Raw genomic sequence first — 13,481 nt, forward strand, 5'->3', positions numbered from 1 at the left:
ACCATGCTTGACTGTAGGCATGACACACTTATCTTTGTACTCCTCACCTGGTCGCCGCCACACATGCTTGAGACCATCGGAACCATACAAATGAATCTTCGTCTCATCAGACCACAGGACATGGTTCCAGTAATCCATGTGCTTTGTTGACAAGTCTTCAGCAAACTGTTTGCGGGCTTTCTTGTGTACCGTCTTCAAAAGTGGCTTCCTCCTGGGGTGACAGCCATGCATACCAATTTGATGCAAAGTACGGCGTATGGTCTGAGCACTAACATGCTGACCCCCCACCCAGGGGCGGACTGGGACTAAAAAGCAGCCCTGGCCTCTGACTCAGCCCAGCCCACAAGAATCGCTATACGAAAGGAAACACAGACCCCCTAGAGCGGTCCGGGGGCATGCCCCCCTGGGGAGAATTTTTTTTTTTTACATTTTATTGTAAAATGCATCAATTTCGTGCACTTTGAGAGAAAATGAAGAAAACGTGTCTAGACTGTGACTGTCTGACTTAGGGCGCTCAAAGTACTGCAAGGCTGAACTGGAGTTGGATTCATTTTCTGTACTAGCTCTATGATTACCCTGAATAAACAAATGAAAGGATTTATTTCTTAAAGCAAGTTTTATGTATCCAATTGATTATAATATATCTCTATATATCTCTGTCTATAAAATGACTTCATTGTTTATGCCATAATTCAGTGGTCTCCAAACTATTCCACATAGGGCCGCACCGGGCGCTGGATTTCATTCCAACAAAACAAGACAACAGCTATGCACCAATCTGGTGTCTTACAAGTGTAATCAGTTGATTGCAGTCAGGTGCTGCTTGTTTTAGCAGAAACTTCATTGGTTAAACTGTCGGTACTCGATCGGTTGAAACAAAAACCAGGCCCCACAGCGGCCCTTGAGGACCAGTTTGGAGACCCCTGCCATAATTAATCTTGCCGCACAAATAATAAATTTCAATGAAAATACAATAAACATTTCAAGACAAATCCTGTATACATAACCTTCATTGGAACGTATTAACCAGAAAACAAAACGATATAAAAAAGATTAAAAAATATATATCATACCAATTTAACTACCTAAACTTTAAAGTAAAACCACTGTTACCTGATGTGGCCGTTGCAGCCAGACTGCTGCTTGCGAAAATATTTGTCAACTTATGACATTTTAATGCTTCGCTCTCCAGTTTCTTTAATTTTTTCTCCCTAACCTTCTCCGCGCCACCCTTCTCTTTTCTTTTTTTGCCACCACCATCCATATTGTGCATTAAGGCTCGTCGCTATTTTGCTTCCACAAGGAACCAATGAAGGCTACTCTGTACTTTCTTCGTTCTTCTATCAGATTGGCGGTGAACAGCCAGGCGCATTGCTGCTACCTGTCGGATTGGATGCGAACTGTGGATAATCAGAGGATAGGGGGGATAAAAACAGTGATGTATAATGAATGGCGGCCGCCGGACGTCCAGGGCACCGGCCGTTCTGTGATCCTCCAGAACCCACAGATTACCAGTCCGCCGCTGACCCCACCTCTTCAATCTCTGCAGCAATGCTGACAGCACTCCTGTAACGAGTCACATGACATTATGAAGGGAAAATGACAAGCAGTACTCAATTTGCACATTTATGGATGTACGTAGTTCCCATGCAGTGTACTCACTTTTGTTGCCAGGGGTTTAGATATTAATGGCTATATTTTGAGTTATTCTAAAGGGAAAATAAATTAACTCTATTATACTTGTATAAGCTGCACAAAGACTACTTTTCATTGTGTCAAAGTTTCATTTTCTCAGTGTTGTTCCATGAAAACATATACTTAAATATCTGCAGAAATGCGAGGGGTGTACTCACTTTTGTGATACACTGTATCGATGCAATCGTATGTCGAGGTACCACTGTACTGTTTACGCGACTGGAGACAACCGACTGGAGACATTCAACTGGAGACAAAATGGCGGACAATTCTCCGGCATCGTAAAGTCAAAATCACGTAAGTCGGGTACATCGTGACCAGTGTTGTTAATAACGGCATTACAATTTAACGGTGTTACTAACAGCGTTATTTTTTTCAGTAGTGGGTAATCTAATTAATTACTTTTCTCATCTTGGCAACGCCGTTACCGTTACTGAGGACGGAAAGGCATGCGTTACTATGCGTTACTATATTGGTCGACAAGTCTGAGGGAGACGGACTCACCGAGACGACAGAGCAGAGCAGGAGTGGGGAGGAGGCAAGAAAATTGTGACGAGGAGCAAACGCGATGCTAGGTAGCTCCAATAATACATGTTGTAGCCGATAGCCTACAAACTACGCCCGCATGTTATGGTAGATATGGTAGACATGGTAGATATCACATGTACTGTATATAGATATAACTAGATGCAAAATGACAGACATGGCACTAAATGCGTTAGTAGACAGCCGCCATCTTAAAGCAGTAGACTTTTTAGGACGGCTCTGTTGCAGAGAACCTTCCTAGCGAACCTAAGTAACTTTTTACCTAAAATACTTCTAAATCGGCAAAATCTTGACTTGAATCTATCTTTAAATGATGAAACAGTTTTAAAACTTTCATATGTCGAAAGTAGAGAGAAGGGAACTAATGCAATAATGGGAGCAATTTTAACAACTTTTAACAGTTGATTCAGGGTAAAGGGTAAATTAGGGTAAAGAATTGGGCTCGGGCCAATTGTACCAAAAACCTTCACAAAAAACTTCACATAGTGTGGCCAATGTTTTTTTTTTTTTTTTTTTTTTTTTTTGAGGAAAAAAAAACATAAAAAAGTAATTATCACCAATTACTTTGCCAAGTAACTAATTACTCTTACATTCAGGTAATTGAGTTACTAACGCAATTACTTTTTGGGAGAAGTAATTTGTAACTATAATTAATTACTTTTTTTCAGTAAGATTAACAACACTGGTCGTGACTACCTGTACTTGAATATGATATAAGATATGAATGGGAACTCTCAGCTTCTTTCCCGTAGAAAGGCCATCGGGGCTAATAAATTTTTGTGGTTCCGGTTCAGCTACTCAGAGAATTTCCATTTGGGTGTGAGCCACACCGGGGCCTTTACGGGGTTAACTTGTGAGCTAGCATCAGCATAAACATTATGAAACGTATACAATTGAAGGGGGCGAGATGGAACCTTCTCCTATTTGAACTACTTCAAATTGCAGTTCACAAATTTTAAAATGAACCAAGTTCATAGTTCATAATACAAAATTTTGGACTAAGGTCCATGGTTCAAAAAGATGAACTCCTTATGTAGTTCTTGTTTTTTTTACTTTTGTAATTGTTTCTTCTCCCAATAATTGCTGTAAACTATTACTGACAGAGACGATATTAGAACCACAGACAGCAATTATTTTATCCACTTAAACACTGAAACTGCGTCAGATTCATCTTCATATTCAATTTCAAATCTGCGTCGGTACTCACCTGTTCGTATAAGTCACTTAAATGTTGGTACTGGGCCAGTGTTCTGTTAGATTTTGTACATCCCATCATAAATTTTCAACTTTTTTCTTTGCTTCACAACACCAGTAATTGACAATGAACAAGGTCTCACAAACGTGAGAAAGAGCGTGTTCGCAGTAATGTTCATGAGACAAAATTATGATGCGTTAAGGTCACATTTGCCCAAAATATAAATGTGTTCATGATAGGGCTGTCAAAATGATCGCGTTAACGGGCAGTAATTAATTTTTTTAATTATTCACGTTAAAATATTTGACGCATTTAACGCTCAAACTGATTAAAATGCCAGCACAGTGTAATGTCCACTTGTGTTTTTTTGTGTTTTGTCGCCCTCTGCTGGCGCTTGGGTGTGACTGATTTTATGGGTTTCAGCAACATGAGCATTGTGAAATTATTGACATCAACAATGGCGAGCTACTAGTTTATTTTTTGATTGAAAATTTTACAAATTTTATTAAAACGAAACGAAAACATTAAGAGGGGTTTTAATATAAAATTTCTATAACTTGTACTAAAATTAATCGTTTAAGAACTACAAGTCTTTCGATCCATGGATCGCTTTAACAGAATGTTAATCATGTTAACGCCATCTTGTTGATTTATTTTTATAATAAACAAAATACAGTACTTATGTACGGTATGCTGAATGTATATATCCGTCTTGTGTCTTGTCTTTCCATTCCAACAATAATTTACAGAAAAATATGGCATATGTTATAGATGGTTTGAATTGCGATTAGTTACGATTAATTCATTTTTAAGCTGTAATTAACTCGATTAAAAATGTTAATCGTTTGACAGCCCTAGTTCATGAACGAACCAAGAACCAAGGTCCTGCTTTTAATAGGTCATTGGATTAGCGTAGTTGTTTATTGCTTTCTTTTTGCTCCTGAATTGTGTGTCGTTCTCTCTTCGTTTTAGAGAATAAAAACATTTTTTCCTCTTCAACATAAAGAACAAACTTTTCCCATGTATTTTTAATGGGGCTTTTTATTGAACAGTGAACAGTTTCAATAATTATTACTTTTTATACCAAAAAGTGAAGTATTGCCACATTTGCCAGGCAAGCCTAGCTCAGTGGGGATTGATCCTAGGATGTTACCAACTAACACAACAGAATGTGAGAAAAGCTGGAAGGAGGACAAGGACGCGAGCAGAGTCAAGAGTCTTCCCATGAGCTGCTGTGTCCTCTGCACGCGCACCAGTTGGCTCGATTGCACATTAAATGATGATTAGAAAACAACAGGATTGTTCCCCTTTACTTCTGGGCAGGGATCATGCTGTCAATGGCCTCTCCCTTCTCCAGCTTTTTCTCCATCTCCACCATCAGCTTGACACCATCGACCACCATCTGGACCTGCTCGACCTCAGAGGAGCCCAGACGATCAGCGTTGGAGATGTCGAACACACCACCCACGGAGGCGGTGTCAACACCACCTGTGGAGAACAAGGCCAGAAGTTTGGCAGCGATTTACACTTTGTGTAAATCAAGATTTGAATTCATACCTGTGCCACGCTTCTGCAGACGCAGCCTGTTGAGGATTTCGTCAAATTTGGGGTGCGTGCTCAGCTTAGGCAGCTTGACGTGGACACCACCACGCAGACCGGTTCCCAGGTTGGAGGGGCAGGTCAGGATGTAACCCAGATGTTTGTTCCACATGAAGCCATGGTTGTGCTTCTTGAAGATCTCCTCAATCTGGTGAAACAAAGAAGCAAAGAAGGGAAGTCAAAGAAACTTTGTCTTCCTCTTTGACATCGTGTCATTTTACCTTCTGAAGGCCAACACAGAAACGCTTGAAGACTTCCCTCATGTTGCCACCCTTCTGCATAGAGATGACACGCAGGTGATCTTCCTCATTCACCCAGACCAAGAAAGTCTTGTTGTCGTTGTGCCTTAAATAGAGGTGGGTAGAAGCGCGTTACACAGTGCTGGAATGTAACCAAGTAAAAGTACTTCGTTACTGTACATAAGTACATTTTTGTGTATCTGTACTTGGAAACAAATGTGAAGTGGTACTTTTTACTTTTAATTCACTACATTTTACAGTAGGTATCTGTTCCTTTTAATCCACTACTTTTCAAATTGACGCCTATGTTACACTTTACTCATAGGCAGAGTTTGACTTTTGGGGCAGGGAGGGCACAACATGTTGACGACCCCAAAACGCAGTGTCAGCAATAAAATTAACTTATTATTACAATATTTATAATAATAAGTTGACAATGAACGTTTTTTGTTTCCCATCATTCTTGAGGGGAATTCTAAATCAGGCCGTTTAGGCAATACTTTTCGCCAAGATCGTCATCCATTGAATTTCGTATGCCCGCTGGTGTCGTGCCAATGTAGTTACCTCAGTCAAAAATCCCCTGGGCGGAGCCATATGGAGGTAGATTTGTGTCTTTATTATTCAATCAAAAAAAATTTGCGTCAATATATATTTTCAACCAAAAAAAGTCACTTCAATCAAAAAAAAAATGTTTGAATGCAAAACTAAATTTGAAACTCAAAAAAACAAAAACAAAAAAATGCATGTGAAAGCTATTTTTCTTTGATTAATTTTTAATTTTTTGTGTGTGTGTTTTTTTTTTTTTTTTTGTTTGTTTTTTTTTTTTGATTGTGAGGTTTTTTTTTTTTTTTTTTTTTGGATTGAAGCAACTTTTTGATTGAAGTAATGTTGATTTGTGTTTGGGTACATTTTGGCCTGGACATTTTTCTCTTGCAGTCCGCTATTAAGCTAAATTTTGGAGTTTGTTAAGCCTCATTTACAGTGCAGTCAATTTTATTACTTGATTTTTCCATTATACAGAGATTTAAATAAAACTGAAAGGTAAATGAAATTTCTGGTTCTTTACTTGAATCGTGAATTAGGTCTCTGTATGTATTTGGCGGAAAACACAGACAAGGCTGAAAAAGCTGTTTCTGCCCTTGCACTCCTCTTTAAACTAAACAGCTGTATTTTAAGTCAAAAGAACAGTTGTGTTTGATAGAACAATATGTCTATATGCTGCCATAGCAGTTTTACGGTGTATTAAGACCCCAAACTATTTTTAATTTGTCCAATTTACCCTGGAGACCCCCATTTACCAGCACAGCGCAACCACTTTTATTTCAACCCAGCCATAAAAAGAAGATAAGTAACTGTATTCATCAATCGAACTGTCTAGCATTTTTAGCTTAGAATCATTGATTGATGTCTCATACTGAGTTAAAAAAAAAAAAAAAAACTTTATAAAATTATTCACTCGCGTATTGTAAACTTATAAACAAATTACATCACAATGAAAAAAATAGTGTCTGTAAACAGGTCACGGATATCTACCTCATAAACTATCGCTTTATGGTATTTTGTTTGTTACTGTCGCATTTTCCCCGATATTTTAGATGATAATAATCTATCCAAACAAAGAAAAATTGGAGAAAAAAAAAAGAAAAAAAAACGTTTAAAAGGGTAAATATTTGAAAAATGAAAATCTCGATTTCTGTATTGCGACCCTTGTTATATTATCGTGTTTCACCCATTAAATCCCCAAAAAGCCCGGAGGTTTTGGATAGGAACAAGGTTAGAATGCGATAATATCTCATTAAAAAGATTTTATTTATTTATTTTAATTTTTATTTTTGTTTTAATTCTACTGCAGCTAATGAGTAGTCAACAGTGAAATTACACCCAAAGTCAAAGGAGGTGGATGGATTACAGATCAGTTGTGTTGCTGGTTTCGTTAATGAAGTGGTTTATTGTCTTTTGGTGATTGCATATGGCATTAATCAACGGTACATACTCACCAGATGCCTCTGGCGTCAGGCCAGTCACGGGCCATACCAGCACAAGTGAGCAGGGGGGAGACGGGCTTGTCAAACAGGAAGTGATCGGCGATGAGCTGCTCCTGGTCAGCATCAGTCATGGTCTTCAGGGGGTAATATTTGCCCTTGAACTCACCATCCAGGCTGGTCAGAGCTGTTGAAATGCGTACGAATAGGAAGTCACATGGTTTGCATTGACAACATTACCTGTAGTAAGTGATAGCGGATAGGCCAATGGTTCTCAAACATTTTTAACAAATACCAGTTTGGGCATTGACACTGCTCCTAGATTTTTGACAGAATATTTGAAAATAAACAGTTGTAAAATATGAAATGTCAATCTTTTGTTTATTAACTTGACTATAACTGAACTGTACTTGATTAATGGACTGTTGTGGGCAGAGGTAAGTATTAACTCATTACATTTACTCAATGGCTTCACTGGAGTCCTTGTATTTTTCCTATTCATTCTACATATTAGATTTGACCTTATTTCTGCCTGAGATGTCCATAGTGGCTCTACCAGTTTTACCAATGAGACTTTGCAACAATAATCACATGACTCCATTAAACAAATCAGACATAATGCAGTCACATTTATTATTATTACGGAAAACCGTAGATATGATCGTTTTAATTTAATGGTTGGAAATGTTTTCTCCACCAGAGGGCTCTCATGTTCTTTGGACTGATAATGTTTAATTTCTGTAGATTTTCTAGTCTGATTTGTTTGTGTATATTTTTGGCCTAGTATGGTCATGCAACAGGTTATAAGACAATATAAGAAGAACAGTTCATATAGGTGACGTTGTTTTCTTTAAATTAGTATTTCTACAATTAATGAATATATAGAAGGCAGCCTATTGTTTGCATTTAACAATACTATCCGATCCATCGTACCCTCAACAGACAGCTTTTCGATTATTCTGCGCTCTCCACGGCTGTTGTGGGGTGGCAGGGTGAATCCCTTGATGCTGCGGCCAGTACGGACACGGCTGGACAGAACGTAGTTGGGGTCCAAGTCATCACCACCCTGTTAAAAAAAAATAGTGTGGCAGCGTTAAAATTCTGCACCAAATTAGGACTGATTAAAATTTTGATTGTCATTAATAGCTTGAGATTCTTTAACTTAACTGTGATTAACCACTATGTCATACACACAAACCAGTATTAAATTGAATAGTATATGTATTAGCAATAGTCATACCCTAATCTGTCCTGACTTCCCTCTTCCTGTCCTATCAGTTTTTAGGTGTATCCCCTCCCTAAATGGTGTCCCCTCCGAAAATGAAAGTCATAATGAGTTCATATATATATTATACTGTATATATAGTATTATAACCCAGTCATGCTAACTGAAGAGTAAACATAACGTAAGTTCTCATACGTAACTTGTTTTTTAAAATATGTGTACTTGAGTAAATAACTTGAATTAACTTACATGCTCAACTTTGTGTGCCATATTTAATCTTGAAATGATGGTTTTCTGAACTTGTTGGGTGTTTAGCTCAGTAGTCTGCACACTTTGATCAGGTTAAAATTCCACTTGCGGCAACTTAATATATTTTTACTTGAAGTCCAGTTTACCTTTGTTGAGTTCAAACTACTTAACTGAAGTCCAATTTACCAAACCTTTTGGGTTCAAACTACTTAACTGATGCCCAGTTTACTTAAAATGTTGAGTTTTAATCATTAACTTTTTTTTTTCTTAAAACTTGAAAAATTTAAGCGAAAATGGTCAACATTAAATTTCAAATTCTGCCAACTTATTTGTACATTATTATTGTTATTATTAGAAGTCAACCGATATGGGATTTTCCAAAAGCTGATGCCGATACCGACACCTATTGACATCCATTGTACCTTACGTTCATTTGAGTGTGGTCTTCACAACATACAAGACTCCTGATACTGGCTCCCAGCATTATAGTTTGTATATTGTGACTAAATATTGCCATCCAGTGTATTTGTTGAGCTTAACGAGTTGCTAAAATGTTTAAATAGTTTTACCAAACTCTGACTAAGTTTTATGTGTATTTTGCATATCTATTTTGATTGTGAATGCCAGTTCTCTTTGCATTGTTGTTTAACCGTTTGAGAATAGGGCCTCATTAATACAGATTGAAGCACTTTTCTTTTTGTGTGAACATTATTTTTTTGAGAGATATGAATATTTTTTTGTTGTATTTTCACTATAATACACTAATGTTTGTTCTGAAGAATTTGCCGAAGCTTATGCCAATAAACGGCGCTGTCCAATGAACGCCTGTGTCCACTTGCCTTTCTCTGCCTCTTAGATCTCGATGTGCAAAATAAGGCGTCATTATAATCTGTTGGGTATTAATACATTTATTTGTTTTACGTGTCGCTTATTCACCGGGAAGCAACGGGCAGGATGATCAACAATGTGGACATCTGCTTTTAAGTGACAAAAATAAGGTAAGAGGTCATTAGACGTCTCAGTAGAGGCAAACGTTTATATGTGTTGTTATGCACGGCCCCGGGCTATCAGCAAAAATAATCAAACTGCTGTGTTTCACTCTATACCCTAATCATATGTAAAGCACATGATGGCAGCTGTGGATGCTAACTATCTCCATAATAATATTGGAATAAGTTGGATCACACAATAGTTTATTGTGAAAATTTTTGACAGTTTTTGAAGTTTTTGACATCAAACACTCTCCTGCTCTTGTCACTAGCGCAGGGGAGTGCTGTCACTAGCGAACTTGACACATAAACGCTACTCAACTCATCCCTTTTGCTGTCCTTCACATTAATGTTCCACTCAGGTTCAAATTGGAAGGGCAGATCCAGGACTTGTAAATGTAGTTAATGAGTGACACGGTGGAAGTGCGGCAGCATGGCCATGTAACGTCACCGGCATGCAACGTCAACAACAATGACGACCTACTAGTTAAAATAATTTTACAAATTTTTCTGAAACGAAAACATCAAGAGGGGTGTTGATATCAAATTATTATAACTCGTACTAACATTTGTCTTTTAAGAATTACATGTCTTTCTATCCATGGTACCCTTTAAGCTTCCTGTAGCAGCCTGCCTTCAAGCTGCTGCAGGGTCCTTCCGAGGTCCTACCGTCAGTCAAGGGTGGCCACAGTTGCCCACACAGATGCCTGATCAAAATCCTTTTTTTATCAGCTTATTTATTCATTTATTTATTTGCTAATTGGCTGATGACCAATGTTGAAAAAAAAAAGTCCATAGATCGGCCGGCCGATGTATTGGGTGACCGCTAATTATTATTATCATAATTTTTTTTTTTTTTTTTTTTTTTTTTTGTACAGTGTACATGTTTGGTCCACCAATCTAAAGGACAGCGCTCTAAATTGAAACTGGGTTCTGCTCTGTTTTGAAGCAAGTTATTTTCAATTAAATCAATTTAGAATATAGACTCAAATAAAACAGACAAAAGGCTCAACCTTTCTTTTCTTTTCAAGATTTAACTAGTTAACATTCCCTGCCTATTTATTTATTTATTCTAGGGCTGTCAAACGATTAAAATTTTTAATCGAGTTAATTACAGCTTAAAAATTAATTAATCACAATTAATCGCAATTCAAACCATCTATAAAATATGTTATATTTTTCTGTAAATTATATATATATTCTGTAAAATAAATTGTTGGAATGGAAAGATAAGACACAAGATGGATATATACAGTGGGGAGAACAAGTATTTGATACACTGCCAATGGGTTTTCCCAATGGCAGTGTATCAAATACTTGTTCTCCCCACGGTACATTCAACATACGGTACATAAGGACTGTAGTGGGCATTTCACTCTACTGTCATTTAAATCTGTCTATGCAGTCCTCACTCCGAAGCGTCTACTTTTTCCAAAGCTAGACAGCTAGTGAACGACGCCTTAATAATTAGACTTCTTCCTTTTTCATCTGATTTATTAATAAAATGGCCTCAAACCATTGTCCTCTTTAGACCGTCGTAAAACTACAAAATAAAAGTACACAAGCATTGCATCAGCAACAACGTTAGCTTAGCACGCTATACAGGTTCACTAAACATAAACAAAAAGCGTCTCATACAAAAAATATAACATTTCGCTTACTAACATAATATGTACATTCTTTACAACAACCATACTTATGGACAAATCTTGTCCAAGGATCATATCAGCACAACATTATCAGCCCGAGACGTCGTGCAGCCATAATGAACTGGCAAGAAAACAATAAACCATGTCGCAAAACGACCACAAGAGTTCGCTGTTGGACAGCACAAAAAGCCTTGCCGTGAAACTTACCAAAAGGCAGAATACTTTCTGAGCGGGACATGTGCGTTAATTGCGTCAAATATTTTAACGTGATTAATTTAAAAAATTAATTACCGCGCGTTAACGCGATAATTTTGACAGCCCTAATTTATTCATTTTTGATTATCTTTATCAATGACCTTCAGGTTCTCGAAGTTCAGGTCAGTCTTGTGGGTGTCATTGGGGCCGTATCCACTATGACGGTCGGAGATGATGGGGTCCAGCAGATCCTTGAAAACCTCATAGGACTCTTCATCGCCAGCAACACAGCCAACAGTCATGATGAAGGGGTGACCTGAGAATTGGAATAATGAGCAGATTGGTGAGATTTTTCCCCCTATGAAATCTTATTCATTTACCGATACATTTGATTATCGCTATATACCGGGGTTGTCAACACCAGTCTGGATGACGTCATCCAAGGTGTAGCCGCTAGGTGTCTGCTTGTCCCTCAGCTTGCCGTACATTTCCTTGGTCAGAACCTTGGCCATGTGGTTGTTGTGCTTGGACAAGTCAGGGTACTCTTCCTCAACTTTGTAGTTGAGCTTGAAGTTGTTGTGGGTGTTTCCGAAAGGCATGGTTGCTTTTCTGACACTGCAAGGAAAAAATGCAAATACAAGATGTTCAATACACTATGGAAAACACAGGTAAGCCGATATGTTAATGATCTGAAAAACGACATGATATGGAATAGCTCGAAAGTGACAGCTGCAGACTTTTTATGTGCCTGAAAGGAATCCCGGTTACATGTGTTACACTGTTGCCAATGTATTATATGTCAACTTAAAATAGAGTTGGGTTGAGAGGGAGGAGGAGTGGCGTGGCAGTATTTTTAGCTTCATCAGGTCTGCATGCGAACCCTCTCCTCAAGATGTAGAGTGAGCATTTGCTTAGCAAATGACCATGTTCTGAAGTCATGCTTTACAATAGGAAATCGGCCCTTAACATATGTGTCATGCTGGGCATCAGGTCATCTCAAGGCTTAACGTTTGACAATGTGCAGCAGAAGGTTCCTCCATTCTGCTGCACAGTCTGTTTGTTTCGAGTATTTTCAAGTAAACCTAACTAACTCAAACATGGGCTGACAATTGTACATAAACTATGAATTCTAACAAACTAAAATTGTTTAAAAAATTAAGAATCACTTTTGATTTTAACTTTTACATCAATCCAGAAAGGTACATTGTAATTGAAAGGTTCCTTAACACCTTTAAGATGACACCGTGTACAGTCAATTCCAGCATTTAAATCACAATTGCATATAAATCCATCAGGCAAATTCAATGAATTAATCCATGTAGGATTGTAGCCAAAATCTCATTAGAAAAAAACTTATGTTTGGCGTCTGACAATGTTATCTCTTGTAGGGGGGTCTCCAAATCCATAAATACTGCAGCTTCATCATATTTCTTGAATCTAATTAATAAAAAGCCATATTTACCTGCACACTAGACAAGAATAGAGGTAACAGTCCTTGGGATCAGATCCTGTTCACTGTGGCCAAATTAGGGGTCACCCAGCTCTGAAGGTCTTTGCACCCTCTTTATATACCGGGCAGACACTCAACCATTGGTCTTGCCATTTTAGTGCCTGCTCTAGTCTGATTGGCTACAGCCTGCGCACGATATACACTTTATGATAGGGGCACACCTCAGTCAGCCGAGAAGGGCACCCACAGCTGTACCGTCACCCCACTCTAAGACGCACCCGCCCATACATAGAACCAATGGACAGGGAGGGTATCTGAGAAGTGGTTAGGGTCACAAGGGTGCATATGTCACCGGGGCAAGGGAGGTGAAACAAATTGAAAAAGCTGAGCAAGACTTTTTAATCTTAAAGTACGTCACACAGTGGTGTGAAGTGTGAACGTTGGAAAAGGCTGGTGGACTTCTGCCAT

The 13,481-nt window shown here is 38.2% G+C and overlaps 1 protein-coding gene across 1 annotated transcript; it reads right to left on the reverse strand.

The window, feature by feature from the left end:
- Positions 1 to 4,459: 4,459 nt before the first annotated feature.
- On the reverse strand, positions 4,460 to 13,155 carry ckma (creatine kinase, muscle a). The gene is made up of 8 exons (XM_057820786.1): positions 13,026 to 13,155; positions 11,970 to 12,178; positions 11,725 to 11,879; positions 8,190 to 8,322; positions 7,272 to 7,443; positions 5,257 to 5,380; positions 4,994 to 5,183; positions 4,460 to 4,924 (listed from the first exon to the last, which is right to left on the reverse strand). The coding sequence occupies exons 2-8, from the start codon at positions 12,160 to 12,162 to the stop codon at positions 4,746 to 4,748; spliced, it is 1,146 nt and encodes a 381-aa protein (XP_057676769.1). The 5' UTR covers positions 12,163 to 12,178; positions 13,026 to 13,155; the 3' UTR covers positions 4,460 to 4,745.
- Between the last annotated feature and the right edge of the window lie 326 nt (positions 13,156 to 13,481).

Source organism: Corythoichthys intestinalis, chromosome 18, assembly GCF_030265065.1.
Source record: "Corythoichthys intestinalis isolate RoL2023-P3 chromosome 18, ASM3026506v1, whole genome shotgun sequence".
Classification (NCBI taxonomy): domain Eukaryota; kingdom Metazoa; phylum Chordata; class Actinopteri; order Syngnathiformes; family Syngnathidae; genus Corythoichthys; species Corythoichthys intestinalis.

Bases quoted from the DNA above. Each gene is read 5' to 3' on its own strand.
- ckma (XM_057820786.1), bottom strand. From the start codon at position 12,162: ATGCCTTTCGGAAACACCCACAACAACTTCAAGCTCAACTACAAAGTT. The intron at 11,880-11,969 runs GTATATAGCGAT...TCCAATTCTCAG, and splicing joins GACTGGTGTTGACAACCCCG to GTCACCCCTTCATCATGACT. The intron at 8,323-11,724 runs GTCATTGATAAA...TTTTTTTAACAG, and splicing joins TGAACTTCGAGAACCTGAAG to GGTGGTGATGACTTGGACCC.